General features: G+C 48.1%; 1 protein-coding gene across 18 annotated transcripts in view; it reads left to right on the top strand.

Annotated features, from left to right (window-relative positions):
* The first annotated feature begins 910 nt into the window (after positions 1-910).
* SIRT5 (sirtuin 5) overlaps positions 911-14,554 on the top strand; it is a 31,226-nt gene continuing 17,582 nt past the window's right edge. For 4 of the 18 annotated variants that reach the window (XR_014016818.1, XM_081245717.1, XM_081245716.1 and 1 more), the window contains exons 1-6: positions 985-1,082; positions 2,517-2,672; positions 2,778-2,811; positions 8,787-8,936; positions 11,609-11,742; positions 13,857-14,082. Coding sequence is in view for 17 of the 18 variants with exons in the window: in XM_081245717.1 (XP_081101843.1) it covers positions 8,822-8,936; positions 11,609-11,742; positions 13,857-14,082 (475 nt within the window). In the remaining variant the exon portion in view is untranslated. The other 14 variants (XM_081245724.1, XM_081245722.1, XM_081245718.1 and 11 more) reach the window with 14 other exon arrangements.

Below are 14,554 nucleotides of genomic sequence, written 5' to 3'. Positions count from 1 at the left end.
CCTTGGGTCTCAGTTTCCCCACTGAGGGGAAAGTGGGGATAATCCTATATATTTTATCGAGTGGTGGGGAAGATTTCAATTGGTTAATACATGTGAAGTTCTTAGAGGCGTCTGGTGCCAAGTGCCATATACATGTTAGGAAAATACAGCAGCCAGAGGTGAGGCCCTTCTCCAATTTTCTTGGACTCCATAGGGCCCTGAAGGCTGGTACAGCTTGCAGGAGCAAGAGAGGCTCCAAAGTGGGCTGGATTTCCAGCCAAACTGAGGGAAGTGGTTGAGGTCTGAGGTGGGAAAACAAATGTTACCATAACATTCTATGCAACCAAGTTCTCAGACCGCTTGCCTTTAGGGTTACTGGCGCACCCAGAAGCAATTCTATTCTGAGAAAATTAGTGCTGGTGGTAACCCTGAATCAAAGACAAAGAAAGAGGAGTGATTTTACGGGCAATCAGACACGTGGAGCCACGTGGGTCACAGAGTCCTCGAGGACCTGAAACTGTTCCCTTCAGACAAGGGGTCAGGATCTCAGCACCGGCACTCAGCTTTGGTGGGCTGGCCTGGGAGCCCCGCTAACCATCATTGGAAACAAACAGCGTCTCAGAGAAAGCCGACCTATAATTCCAAGTGTTCTGTCGCAAAGTTGTGCGATCAGCTGCAGCGTCAAGGAGTCATTCACAACACATCTGGGAAGCTCACAAAGAGGAGTAAGATCCTGTCCCCTCCCCCCGGCCGGCCGGCCCCCAAAGAAAGAAATGCAAAAGAACAATCTCGTTCGACGATGAACAGGCCCAGGGAAGGGCCCCCCAAGGCTCGGGAACCCGGCCAGGTGTGGGTCTCCGGCAGCGGCCGCGGAAGGCCGGGCACGTGGGTCAAGCCGCTCCGCCCCCGGCCTCGTCGTCCCGCCCCCCCGGCCTCGTCGTCCAGTCCCCGCGCCAGAGCCGCAGCCGCCGCCGCCGACGCCGCTCGGGCCTGCTGCAGGTGCGTCTGCGCTGGGGCCAGGCTGGCGTCTGCGCGGCCTTCCTGGGCTCCGGCCTGGGGTCCGGCAGAGCACGCGTTCCTGCGGGGCCGAGCTCAGCGGCTGGGTGTGGACCGGGGGCTCACCGGGCCGGACGCGGAGGCGGGGCCAGGCGGCCAGCGGCGCGCCTGCGCGGCTCAAACGCACCCGCCGATTCCAGGGTCCAGGAAGGTGGCGAAGGGGGAGGAGGAGCGCGAGGGAGAGGGGAGCGCGAGGGGGAGGGGAGTGCGCCCAACTTCTGCGGGTGGACCCGGGAGGCAGCCCCGGCCGCAGCCGCACGTGCGGAGGCCCGAGGCCCGGTGTCCTCCCGGGACAGCGCGGAGGCAGCTGCGGCCTGAGAGACGAGGGAGGGGAGGAAACGAGGTCGGAAAGGCATGTGGCCGGGGCAGGTGGGCCTGGTAGGCCGCTGTGAAGGGGGAGCCTTTGGGGGTCCCGGGCAGGACGTCCCCTTGGAGTAGAGTCACTCTGGGCACTGCAGCAGCCCGGGTGGCAGATGTGGGGTGGCCTAGGCCGGCTGGTGGGCGTGAGAAGAACGGCCAGATCCGCACGTAGTGTGAAGCTGCAGCCTTCGGGATTTGCTGAGGTGTGGGGCTGTGGGTGCGAGATGCTGAAGGAAAGGAGAAGTGGGCATCAAGGAGGATGATGCCCTAAGGCTTTGTAGGAAGAAGTTTGGGGGAAAGTTCCGGAGTTCGGGCTTGGCTGTGTGAGGTGGGAGCGGCATCTTGAAGCCCTGGGAGGTTGGGAGATCCAGCGAGGTAGGAGACAAACCAGGAGAGGATGGCGCCTGGAAGCCGGGAGGAGGAAGTGGTTTCCGGAGAGGTGATCAAATGGGTCAGAGGCTGGCCGTGATCAAGTAGGAGCCTTGGGTTTAGCAAGGCTGGTGACCTTGACAAGAGCAGGTGGTAGGGGAGAGGGAGTGAGTCTGCCAGTGTCGATACCTGGGGGCTAGAGCATTGCATTTATTTAGCTCATAGGTGTTCAAAACATATTTAGTGAACAGATGTGTAAGTTTTTGCAGTTCCTTTGCAATGTACTTATTGTGTATTTTATTTTTTAATAAATTTATTTATTTTTGGCTGTGACGGGTCTTCACTGCTTCCACGTGGGCTTTCTCTAGTTGCGGTGTACGGACTGCTCACCGCGGTGGCTTCTCTTGTTGCAGAGCACGGGCTGTAGGCGCACGGGCTTCAGTAGTTGTGTCTCGCGGGCTCTAGAACACAGGTTCAGTAGTTGTGGCGCACGGGCTCAGTTGCTCCGCGGCATGTGGGATCTTCCTGGACCAGGGCTCAAACCCGTGTCCCCTGCATTGGCAGGCGGATTCTTATCCACTGCACCACCAGGGAAGCCCATTATCGTGTATTTTAAATGCATGTTTTGTAAAAAATTTTTTCTCTCGAATTCCTAATATAACCTTACATTTATTGTATTTTTCAGAATTGGTGGGGTGCCCCCTTTCTCAACAGGGAACCTGAGACATTTTTCTTTTTTTCTAATTGGGTAGGTGAGTTTCCAGTTTCACAAGAAAGCCTGGTTTAGTGGGTACTGCCATTCACCCAGAGTAATATCAGTGTTTGGGAACCTGTCCTGCACCCAGAAAGCTCCCAGTGACTGTGATGAATGAGTTTTTCTCTCCTGAGGTCTTTCTTCCCACCTGAAGGTAAAATCAAGGCAGGGTAATTGGTGGCTTCACCCAGGGCATTTTTCACCCCTGAGGGCTTTTGGACCAGATAACCTGAGTTCTTCCTCCTCTGACTCAGCACAGTGGGGACCTTCTACCCTACCACCGCACCACCCAGGTATTTGCTTTTGCACTTGAATCGGGTTGTGAGCTTGTGGAAGCTAGCACCACTGCCCACCCTGGTCCCTCAGAAACGCAGATAAATGTTGGCACAGAGGTTGCTTCCGATGAATACTTTGAGGTGGCGTCTTGAAAATAGACTTATGTTCTGAGCATTTACAATCATGGAGAAAAACTTCAGGTGGCACTGTTCTGAAACGTGCAAAAGTTTTGTTCTTAGTCTCTCCTTTGTTTTCACATTTACTGAGAGACTTGGAGAACATCTTGTAAGTTAATGGAAAATTTAGCAAAACATTTCCTACATTCATTGAAAAAAAACGTGATGACGAATAAAACAGGCAGTAGACCTGTTTAGTTTTTGTAACCCATTAAGACCAAAATTATCTCACTGATGTGTTAGTTCGGATAGACATGAAAAACTTAGACTCCACTAATAAATTAGTATGATAAAAGATTTGAAATAAAAAGAATATACATATTTAAAAGGAGTATTTTAATTGTATACAACTCATGAGTATGTTTATATGCATATATATGTTTATATATATATATAAGATATATGTGTATGTCAGTAGACATTATAATTCACATAAGAGGGGAACTAAAGCTGTCTTCCCCCGAAGTACTTGCTGATTGCATTTCCTAGACAAACAATCTAGATACTAGTGGTTTTTGGAAATATTGAAACATGAGCAAGGGAAACGTCTTTCCATTTTATTATTTTGAATTCAGTATTATGGTGAAAGTAATTATTATTACTCAATAATGAGAACATTTGAATAGAAAAACTTAGATGAAAAATTAATAACATTTTACCCAGATAATACAAGTCTTAATTTTGTCAATTCTAATTTAAAAATTCCTTCTTAATATTCTCAAATTTTTGACAATTCTTTATAATTAGCAACAAATTCAGTATTTAAGTTCAGAGTAGAATGAAGATTTGGCTTCATTTCACAGCTATCCAGCAGAAGACCCACCATTTAGACGCTCATGCAGAAGAGCTGTACATATAGCAGTATAGTCAATTGCTGTATGTTGATGCCTTTGTTGATTGGATTTTAAATCCTTTTAAATTCTTAATGACTTTAAAAATCCTACCTTCATGTCTAAGAAAAAATATGACAGTTTACTCAGGAGTTGGTCTAGAATTCTTTGAAAATAAGTGGGAATGTTTTCTAATATTTAAAAACTTACAGAGGAAGAAAATAATTTTCTGGATCAAATTGATGTCTCCAGATTTAAATATTAGAAAGCAACAGTGCAGTCAAACATCTTTGAGAGAAATAACTGAACCTATTAAGCACAAAATAGCATAAGTAGGGCTTCCCTGGTGGCGCAGTGGTTGAGAGTCTGCCTGCCGATGCAGGGGACATGGGTTCGTGCCCCGGTCCGGGAGGATCCCACGGGCCGCGTAGCGGCTGGGCCCGTGAGCCATGGCCGCTGAGCCTGCGCGTCCGGAGCCTGTGCTCCACAGCGGGAGAGGCCACAGCGGAGAGAGGCCCGCGTACCGACAAAAAAATAAAAAATAAAATAGCGAAAGTAACTTCATGCAACATATAAGGAGCTTTTAGTAAAGTGAAGCAGTTTTGGGAACATTACTCTTTACAGTGTTCATCAAGATGTGCAAGTTTAACCTTTATCATCTATGACCGTATCTTAAAGCCTCAGCTGGGTCTGAGAAAAACCCTTTTCTTGATAATTATTGAAGCTGAGTGATGGGAACATACATACGAGTTAGTAATACTATTCTATTTTTGTATATGTTTAAATTTTTCCATAGTTAAAACATAAAGCATAAACTGTAGATAGTTACACCGTTATTGAGGTGTTCAAGTAGTTAGTTTTTCCAAATCAACTGAAGTTTGTCAGAAGCTTACGCCCATGCTGGTGGAAAATCCTGCCAAGTTGTTTTCCTCATGCTTCCTTTAAATAAAGCACTGGGGGGCTTTTCAGGATAGTCGGGCATCCCCACTGTTGTAGTCTGCAGGCTGCCCACCAGAGTGGCCCTCCTTGGCCACTGGGCATCTGAGCCTGCCCACCTTCTCCCCCGGCAGCCTGTCAGCCAGGGGCCTTTTTTGGCACTATCTTTGCCTCTGACCTCCTGACTGCAGAGGGTTGTCCCCTGAGGTTGTTCTGGAAACCAACACTACACTATTTTTCTCTAACCTGCTCTCTTTTTCAGAATTCCAAGCTACTTGTCCAGTCTTTTTTATTAAAGCAGAGACAGGTTACAGTGAAAATTTGTTGACATTTTGTTTGCTGGAAAGTTTGTTTGCTTCTTTTTTTTTTTTTTTTTTTTTTTGCGGTACGCGGGCCTCTCACTGCCGTGGCCTCTCCCGTTGCGGAGCACAGGCTCCGGACGCACAGGCTCAGCGGCCATGGCTCACGGGCCCAGCCGCTCCGCGGCATGTGGGATCTTCCCGGACCGGGGCACGAACCCGTGTCCCCTGCATCGGCAGGTGGACTCCCAACCACTGCGCCACCAGGGAAGCCCCTGCTTCTTGTTGTTTTTAAGTGAGGTTTATTGAAATGCAACTTATATACTGTAAAATTCACCCTTTTGTTATACAGTCTATGAGTTTTGTAAAAACACCAAAAAATAAAGACATAGAATTTTCCCTGGTCCTACCTGCCTTCCCCTTGCCTCAGTCCCTGGGTACCATGGAGGTGATTTCTGTACCTATAATTTTGCCCTTTCAGAATATCATATAAATGGTCTCAAACAGTAGGCAGCCTTTTGGGTCTGGCTTCCTTCACTAAGCATAATGCTTTCCTTTTTTCAAAAGAAAGTAACTTTATTTTTGAAATAATTTTAGGTTAATAGAAATGTTGCAAACATAGTATACAGAGTTCCCATACACCATTTACCCTGTTTCCCCTAAGGTTAACAGCTTACCTTACTCAGTTTAGTGCAATGATCTAAACTAGGACGTTTACATTGATATAGTACTGTTAACTAATTGGCTGACTTCATTCAGATGTTGCCACTAATGTCCCTTTCCATGTCTTGAATCCAGTCCAGGATCCCACAGTGCATTTAGTTGTCATGCCTCCTTAGTCTACAAACTGGGACATGTCCCCAGTCTTTATCCTCATAACCTTGGTAGCTTTGTTGAAGAGTACTGGCCACTTTTGCTATAGAATGCTTGCTCAATTGGGGTTTGTCTGATGTTCTCTTACAATTAAATTGAGCTAATGCATTTTGGGGAAAAATACCACCCAAGTGATGTTTTGCTCTTCTCATGGCATCGTACGATAGGTGAAGATGAAGTAGTATGAAGGAGGTAGATGAAGTCAGTATGTCTTAGAACTGGTGGTGTTAACTTTGGTTACTTGGTTAAGGTAGTATCTGCCAGGCATCTCCACTGTCGTATTACTATTGTGTAATACTTTGAAAATGCATCCATGTTGCACGTATTACCAGTTTTTTCTTTTCATTGCTGAATAAGATTTCATTGTATGGATGAATCACAATTTGTTTACCCTTTTAAAAGTTGATAGACATTTGGTTTGCTTCCAGATTTAGACCTGGCACTATCTGATAGACCTGTTGAACATAAATAATTTCACAGAACACCAGCATCAGACAAGGCTACCCTGTGATCGCGATGAATCCGGACAAAACTAAGACAACTCCGTAATTAGGTCTGAACCCAGACAGAAATAAGAACTTTGTCTAAACCACAAAAATGGCAAAACACCCTCCTATCCTGGCTAATAGGAGGGCTGCCGCCTCTTGACCAATCCCAGCTCAAGCCTCACTTCACTCCTTCCTCCTAGATCACACTCACTGAATTATCCAATTAAAGTACACTTTTTCCTGACAGCATCCAATCCAGATCAAAGCCTCCTTCCTGACCCTCCCCAGCTTTACCCAACACAAGCCCAAATCCTGTAATAAATCCTTCCCAACACATCCCCAGGACGCCTGCAGTTCCTCACCGTGAGCTGCTCCATCCCTGCACTTGCTCAGCTGCAGGTGTGTTCTAGACTTTTGCTGGAGAGCACTGACAATGCAAACAATGTATAAACACACCTGTTGAAAATCCTCACTTCCACTCTTGTCGCCATACATCCTACTTCTCACCCCAATTCTTGTTACTAATTTCTTGGGAATTCTTCCATTTTTTTTTTAAAACACAAATGCAAGTAAGTACTATGGTATAACTTGTATCCCACTTCCTTCCTCTTACAAGGCACTATTTGCACCTGACTTTTGTCCCCCATTCTGGAGATCTCTATCAGATTAGAGGGAACAACGCATTCTGTTTTTTATTTTTAACATGTGAACTCTGAACATTGGAAAGATTTATGGAATTAAATAATCTGATTTGGCACTAAGAGAGTTTTGAGGCTCATCTTCCAGACATTTATATTTAACCTCTCTGAATACCCTCTGCTCTACTGATATCAACACTCACTGCTGAAGCCAGCGAGCTGTCTGCTTATAAATACTGAGTCAACCAGCAAATCACATGTAATTAGACTTTGAATTAGACTTTGTTCATTTGGGTCGTTGTTGTTGTTTAATTGTAGTAAAATACGTATAATGTAAAATTTACCATCTTAACTGTTATTTAGGGTGCGATTCAGTCGTGTTAAGTACATTCATGTTGTTGTGCATCCTATCTCCAGAACTCTTTTTATCTTGCAAAACTGAAACCCATTATTTTTATTTTTAAACTATTTTATAGTTTACATGCAGTAAAATTAACCCTTTTTTAGTGCAGAGTCCTATGGGTTGTGACAACACAATCATGGAACCACCACCACAATCAAGATGTAGGACAATTCTGTCACTCCCCCATCTCCCCCGTGCCCTTTTGTGTATTCACTCCTCCCTGGTCCGGCAGCCACTAATATGTCTTCTGTCCCCATAGTTTTATCTAGTCCAGAATATCATATACATTGAGTCATACGTGCATTCTTCTTTTATAGCAGCCATGTTGCATACTGTGAATGTGTTATTGTTTATTGGACTCATCCCCTGCAGATGGACATGTAGGTTGTTTCTAGTCTCTTGCTGTTAATCACAGTAGTCTAAAGAACAGCCCTGTAAATATGTCATTTTGGATGTGTGCAAGTCTCACTGTTGTAAAAATACCCAGACTTGGGATTGCTAAGTCAAAGGGAAAATGCATTTGTTTTTGATAGGTTGTCCTCCAAAGGGATTGGGAAGTTTGGGGAAATGTGTTATTTTTCTATTTTTCCTGTATATACAGACCTTTAATCCTGAGTTCTGCCAACAGTGTGACCCACTAGATAGAAGTCAGCTATGTCAGTTACCCTTTTGATGTCATGGATCTGAATATTGCCTTTCTCTGTGTCTGTTTTTCTTTTATATAACTCCTCAGGGATAGGTAAAGATTTACTAAATGTGCTTTAAGACTCGCAAGTTTCTTTGAGACGATGTCATCTTAACCCTATTTGTTGTCATAGTGCATATCTTCCCTGCCTAGTTCAGTTCTCAGAATTTACATTCTCATAGAAGCTATATCTTGATGCAAAGTTGAGAAGCCAGTGGTTGTCATACCTTTTTGAAAGCATCAGAAGCTGTATTTCACATGAGTTCTCCCATCTGACCCCTTCCCAAGCCTCTAAGGCTGTGGTTCTGAAACTTAAGCACTCATCAGAATCACCCGGAGACAGAGATGGGCCCCACTGCCAAAGTTCCTGATTCAGTGGATCTGGGGTGGAGCCCATGACTTTGCATTTCTAACAAGATCTCAGGGGATGCTGCTGCTGCTGGTCTGGGGACCATACTTTGTAAACCACTATTCTGGGCACCTAGGAGCGCTTGAGAACACACAGTGAAAACAGCTGGTTTAGAGGGTGAACACCATGAAAATTGCTATGGAGGATTTTTGTTAAGGGCATTCTTTTGCATATATGGGTATGTGTGTATGTATATATTTGCAGAAATACCAGTATTTTCTGATTGTTTCTCTTTGTTTTGTGATTTTTCTAAAGCTCATCTCAATAATTAGTGCGACACGGAGAACCTGATGCCACCTCTCCGGATTGTCCCAAGCCGTTTACTTTCCCAGCTGTATTGTGGATTGAAGCCTCCAGCCTCTATGCAAACCAAGATTTGCCTAACAATGGCTCGTCCAAGTTCAAGTAGGTCTTCGCAGCCTGCCCTCTCATCTCCAGTGGAATTTGAAATACCGGAAAGTTCCTCCCTTGTGAGGGGGCATGTCTGTATTGAAGGGTACGGGGCAGGATGCTGGTGAAAGTCACTCTGTCCTGTTGTCCTTAGGGAAGGCCTTTCTAGGACAGGGTCAGAATTATCTCTCAGTAGCCAAGTTAAGTCCATTTAAGACATTCCGTTGCTTCTTCAGAATGTTTGCATTTAAGCTTTTCACACATGATTTGTATTTGTATCACCTCTCAGCAGGGCAAGAAAGCTAGTGATCGTCCTATGGGGTACTATGGGGTTAATTTTTCTACTAGACAGAAATGATTTGTATCTCTACCTGACAAAAACCTGCAAGTCAACTCTGACCTAGGAATCTATTCATCAGTAGGATGACAGTTTACATTTGAGGTAGAAAAGACCTTTAGGGGAAAGTTCTATGGGTGAACTTTAGGTCCTTAAGGATGTTTGTAGGTTTTGAATCCAGGAGTTATGTAAATAGTTCCTAGAAAAGTACTGATGTATTTTCTTATTAAGCATCTTGTTCTTTCAGGAGATTAGATCAGATTACAACCTCTAACCCACCGGGACTGGGTTTCTTTTTCCGAATTCTTCCTGGTTGGACAGCTTTAGTGGGTCCTGTTTTTCACACTGGTCTGTCTCTGAAAGGGGTGTGAATTCAGGCAGAGCGCTAGTGCGGTTGGCAGGCCGCCGGGCTGGTTACACCCAGGGGCACAGTGTGCCTAGACCGTCTTCATCCCTTTGAGCTTGTGCTGCTGAAAGCACGGTCCCAGAGCTCCAGGACGAGTGGGAGAGGGGGCTGGAGCCACTGCATCTTCTGTTTCTGAGGCTCTGCTTTTATTCTTTGTTTATTCTTGCCAGTTGTCAGAGAGGAAGGGAAGGGGAGGAGAGATTTTGAGCCTCTTTTGAGATTCTCTGTCCTGGGCTAGCCATAGAGGCAGCTCTGAGCTTACAAGGGGGAGGAGGTCCCCGCCCTGCCTGGAGGAGCCCTCAAGTATGAGAAACTGGTAAGATCCACGTCACCAGCTTGGGGTGCACAGTGACGCCACCTTCCCTTTAACGTTCACTTGGTTGTCTTTGAGCCCCCATCCCACTGTCTTCCTTCCCTTCCTCCATCGCCTGTTCCATGTCTCAGGGGCGCTCGATCAGTCCGAGGGTTGATTAGCCTCGGTTGCCATTCCTCCCGGGGGAGACCAGAGAGCCTGCTCCATCAGCCAAGGAACCTGCTTCCACTGCAGGTTGAGCACAGGTTGGCCACTCCTGGAAGATCCCTGTGCCCGGCAGACCCTGCCCTGGTGGCCCAGGCCAGCCGCAGGCCATGCTGGTCCACACTCGCTTCTCCGGGTAGGGGCACTGGAGGAAGTCTCTTCCCCCACAGCTTGTGCTCGGCTCTGATGCACTGCTTAGGCCTGGCCTGCGGGGCCATGGCGTTTCCTCACCCCAGGCACGAGAGCTGCAGAGCCGCGGCGCCTGGGAGAGAGGGTGTTGCTCTGGGCCTCATCTCTGCCGCCAGGACAAACAACGGCAGTTCTGAGCCTGGCTCCTCATCCTTTGATCCTGGGATGATGACGTTCGTGTCAGGACCACAGTCCACCTTGTGCAGCGCCTGGGCACAGTGAGCCCTCACGGGAGGAGGGCTGCTGCCCCTGTTGGTCTGAGATCAGGCGGGAGGATGCCCGGAGGTGCAGGATTAGACCTTGGATCCTGGAGCGCAAGCCACAGGCTGTGACCACGACTCCCTGCTGTCGTCTTATTCTCTGCGTTCAGTTCCCTTCCGTTACCCCAAGTCTCTGGGGACGTCTTGTTGTAAAGACCAACTCTGACTCGAGCTGTAAAGGAGGAGGTCATGGGTCCAGATTGGGACGGAGCATGTATTCACAGAGGAGGCCCTCATCCTCACCCGGGTAGTGATGCCGAGCGAAGCTGGGATTAGCAGGATCCTCAAAGGGAGGTGAATTGGAAAGGAAGGGAATGCTTTGGGGTCCGGCGGGCCTGAGGTCAGCCCTCACACACACACTAGCTTGGTTTTACTTTGAAGAAGGAAGGTGCATCCCTGTCCATTAGCGTTTTTTAATCCTCATAGTACCCCCCTTTATGGAAGGCACTATTGTGCACGTCAAACAGCCAAGGAAACCCAGGATAGCAGAGGGTTAGTCATTCACATAAGATCTCACTTGCGGGAGATGGGGTGGGATGCAGGGCCAGTGCTGTGCGCCCCAAGCCCCTATCTCTTTCTTAAGGCGTTGTACACTCACACATCAGGTGCATGGGGGCGTCTTCATGGTACGAAAATGATTTTTTTTTTTTTTTGCGGTACGCGGGCCTCTCACTGTTGTGGCCTCTCCCGTTGCGGAGCACAGGCTCCGGACGCGCAGGCTCAGCGGCCATGGCTCACGGGCCCAGCCGCTCCGCGGTATGTGGGATCCTCCCGGACCGGGGCATGAACCCGTATCCCCTGCATCGGCAGGCGGACTCTCAACCACTACGCCACCAGGGAAGCCCCCGAAAATGATTTTCGTTTGCTTATCTTAAAGTATAGTTTCACGCAAGGTCAAGTTTCAAAATACAGGCAATTGATTTGGGATGTAAATGTCCAAATGGTACACTGAATTGACCAAGATTTTATTCTCTTTAGGTATGGCTGACTTCCGGAAGGTTTTTGCAAAAGCCAAGCACATAGTCATCATTTCAGGGGCTGGCGTCAGTGCTGAGAGTGGGGTACCGACTTTCAGAGGAGCGGGAGGTTATTGGAGAAAATGGAAAGCTCAGGTTAGTCATATCTCCAGAGCACCGAGAGGCTGTTCTGCATGAAGCCATAGTAGTGTTTGACTTGGAACCTATACCTACTCCTGAAACCCAGAGAGGAAAGTTTTGAAATTTACCATGACCCTTTTGTCCTGTTTGTTTTGGCATTGACACAGTCCGTGTGATTAAGATCTCAGATTTAAGCAAAGCAGCCTCTTTCCTTTCTTTCTAGGCATGCATTGATTGCACTTATTCACATAACAATTGGGTTTCTTCCAGTAACTAAAGTGGAACCAGAAAGCTTTGGTTAGCATAATTCATTACTTTTCTATAGATGTTGAAATTTATAATTACACATTTTTAAAAAGTTTCTCTGAACTTTTCATGTGAAAAACAGTGTTGAATTGTTAAAGGCTTAGGCCTTGATGCTCAAAACTTTATATGAAGGTCATTAGGATGTAAGTTCTCTGGGGGCATGCAGTTTTTTTAATTCAGTTTTTATTGAGGTATAATATATTGGGAAAAAACCAAACAAACTTTTTGGCCAACCCAATACATGCAAGAAGATTCGCCAATATAAGTGTACAATTCAGTGAGTTTTAATAAATGTATACAGTGGTGCAGCCACCACCAGGATCACGGTGTGGAACATTTCTGTGCCCCAGAATATTCCCTCAAGGCCCCTGTAGGCAGTCTCCTCCCCTCCCCCTGGCCCAGGAAATCCCTAGTTTTGGAGGGAAGGGAAATGTGCCTGTTTTCTTCATCGCTCTATCCCCAGCTCCCAGAACTCTGGCACATGTAGATGCCTAATAGATTTCTGTTGGTCGAAAGAAGGCACTCATGAGTAATTACTTCAGTGCATGACTTCCAGATTTCATAGGTAATTTCTTACTGAGTGAAGGGTGAATGAACCTGCCCTTCCCCTGTTAAATGTCTCAGGCTGGCAGATGTTGAGGATGTCTTGTCACCTCTCTGCTGCCCTCCGGGCGAGTCTGGGGATCATCACCTTAAAGGTGAGGGAGGGGAGAAAGGAGAGCAGAGGGCCCTTAGGGTCCCACAAGAAGCAGCAGCTGCGGAGGGCAGTCCCTGGATCTGAGAAGCAGGGCGGGGTGGGGGCGGACGGGGGTGCTCAGCGGGCGTCAGGAGGGGCTTCCAGAGGGGTGCTCGGTGGTGTCAAAGCAGCTCAGGGTCTGTGGGGACCCGAAGAAGTCAGTCGACTGTTTGACTCCACCTGTGTGCCAGGGCTGCAGCTTCATGCGCTGCCTGTGACCGCTTCGGGCCACCGGATGTCTGAGTGGGGACAGGAAGGAAGTAAGTACAGGGTTGATGTGGATGATCCACGGCACAGGTGATCCCCTCCCCCGATGCAGGCAGACTTTACCACCAGGTTGAAGGGTGACCTTTATAGTGAAACAAAATGCATCATCCCAACCCCGCCTCAATCCATTTATGGAACGTTTCAGTCATTGCCAGCGGTTCCCCTCCCCCAAGCTTCCAGCCCCAGACAGCTACCGACCACACTGCTCTTCCACCGGCGATGAGATTTGCCTCTCCTAGAAGAGGAATTGTACTTTAAAAAAATATGTATTTTATATATATCCTGTTACTATAATGTATATACTATTTTTTATATGTGTAGTGTTGTGTGTGTGTGTGTGTTTGTGTACCTATCATTATAGTTATAAAAACCGAGTTTTTCAACTATGGCCATTATATCTCAGTTGGGCATTTTGCATTTTACTTTTCTTTCTGGATAAATGAGCTTGGCATCCTGTAATGTGGAGCTCCATGAAAAACTGGATTCCAGGCTAAATTACCTTCCCACCTGTTACTCGACTTCACGTTCGTAACTTACTCGAGTGGAAGATGAGACAGGTTGCGGTCTCCCTGCCTCATCACTGGGGAAGTTAAACCGATTTCTCCAAGGTCCCTCGTGAGCCCCAGGCCCCGCCCTGTGGCTGCCACGCCACATGTACCGACACGGACGTGTCCCTGCGGGCACCTCCCAAAGCTGCCTCTCTGCTTAGAGCAAAGGGGGCCTGGGAGCGTCCCGCCGGCTGCAGCAGCCCTGCCGCCCAGCTTCTGGAGCATCAGAGCTTCTTTCCCTCCCTGACCGCTGCCTCCTTTCTGCCCCCCAGGACCTGGCCACCCCTCAGGCCTTTGCCCGAAACCCATCCCAGGTGTGGGAATTCTACCACTACCGGCGCGAGGTGGTGCAGAGTAAGAAACCCAACGCCGGGCACCTGGCCATCGCTGAGTGCGAGGCCCGGCTGGGCAGGCAGGGCCGACGGGTCGCGGTCATCACGCAGAACATCGATGAGCTGCACCGCAAGGCCGGCACCAAGAACCTTCTGGAAATCCATGGTGAGGGACCCTCGGTCTTCCGTGGGAGGGGGGAACCAGACCTGAAAACACAGGTGCTGCCATGTCCCAGCTGGGCCCACTGCGTCTTAACAAGACCCCAGGTGTCTGGAACGTCGACCACCCTGCCTGGAGGAGCCCGGTCTGCTCTGCTATGTGCTCTCCCCTCCCTGGGTGTCCTGTTGAGGGGCCTTATGTTCCCAGACACCGCCCCCTCCCGAGCTGGGCTGAAGGAAGCGGGAGGTTTGGGCCATTGAACAGCTGTGGCTTTAGCAGGATTCAGCTCCGGAAAGGCCTGGCATCCCTGGGCGAACCATTTACTCTCCCTGTGTCCCCGATCGGCACTGTCCGCTGAGGCTGTGCTTCTGCTCAGCCCTCGAGCCTTCAGGGAGCTGCCAGCCCAGTGACCTTCGCTGCAGTGGCCCCACCAGGCCTGGGACACCGCGGGGCTTGTCCTGGGTCCCTCTGGCTTCCC

Source organism: Mesoplodon bidens (genome assembly GCF_964165515.1).
Source record: "Mesoplodon bidens genome assembly, chromosome: 10".
NCBI lineage: Eukaryota > Metazoa > Chordata > Mammalia > Artiodactyla > Ziphiidae > Mesoplodon > Mesoplodon bidens.
This window is presented reverse-complemented; position numbering and strand designations above follow the sequence as displayed.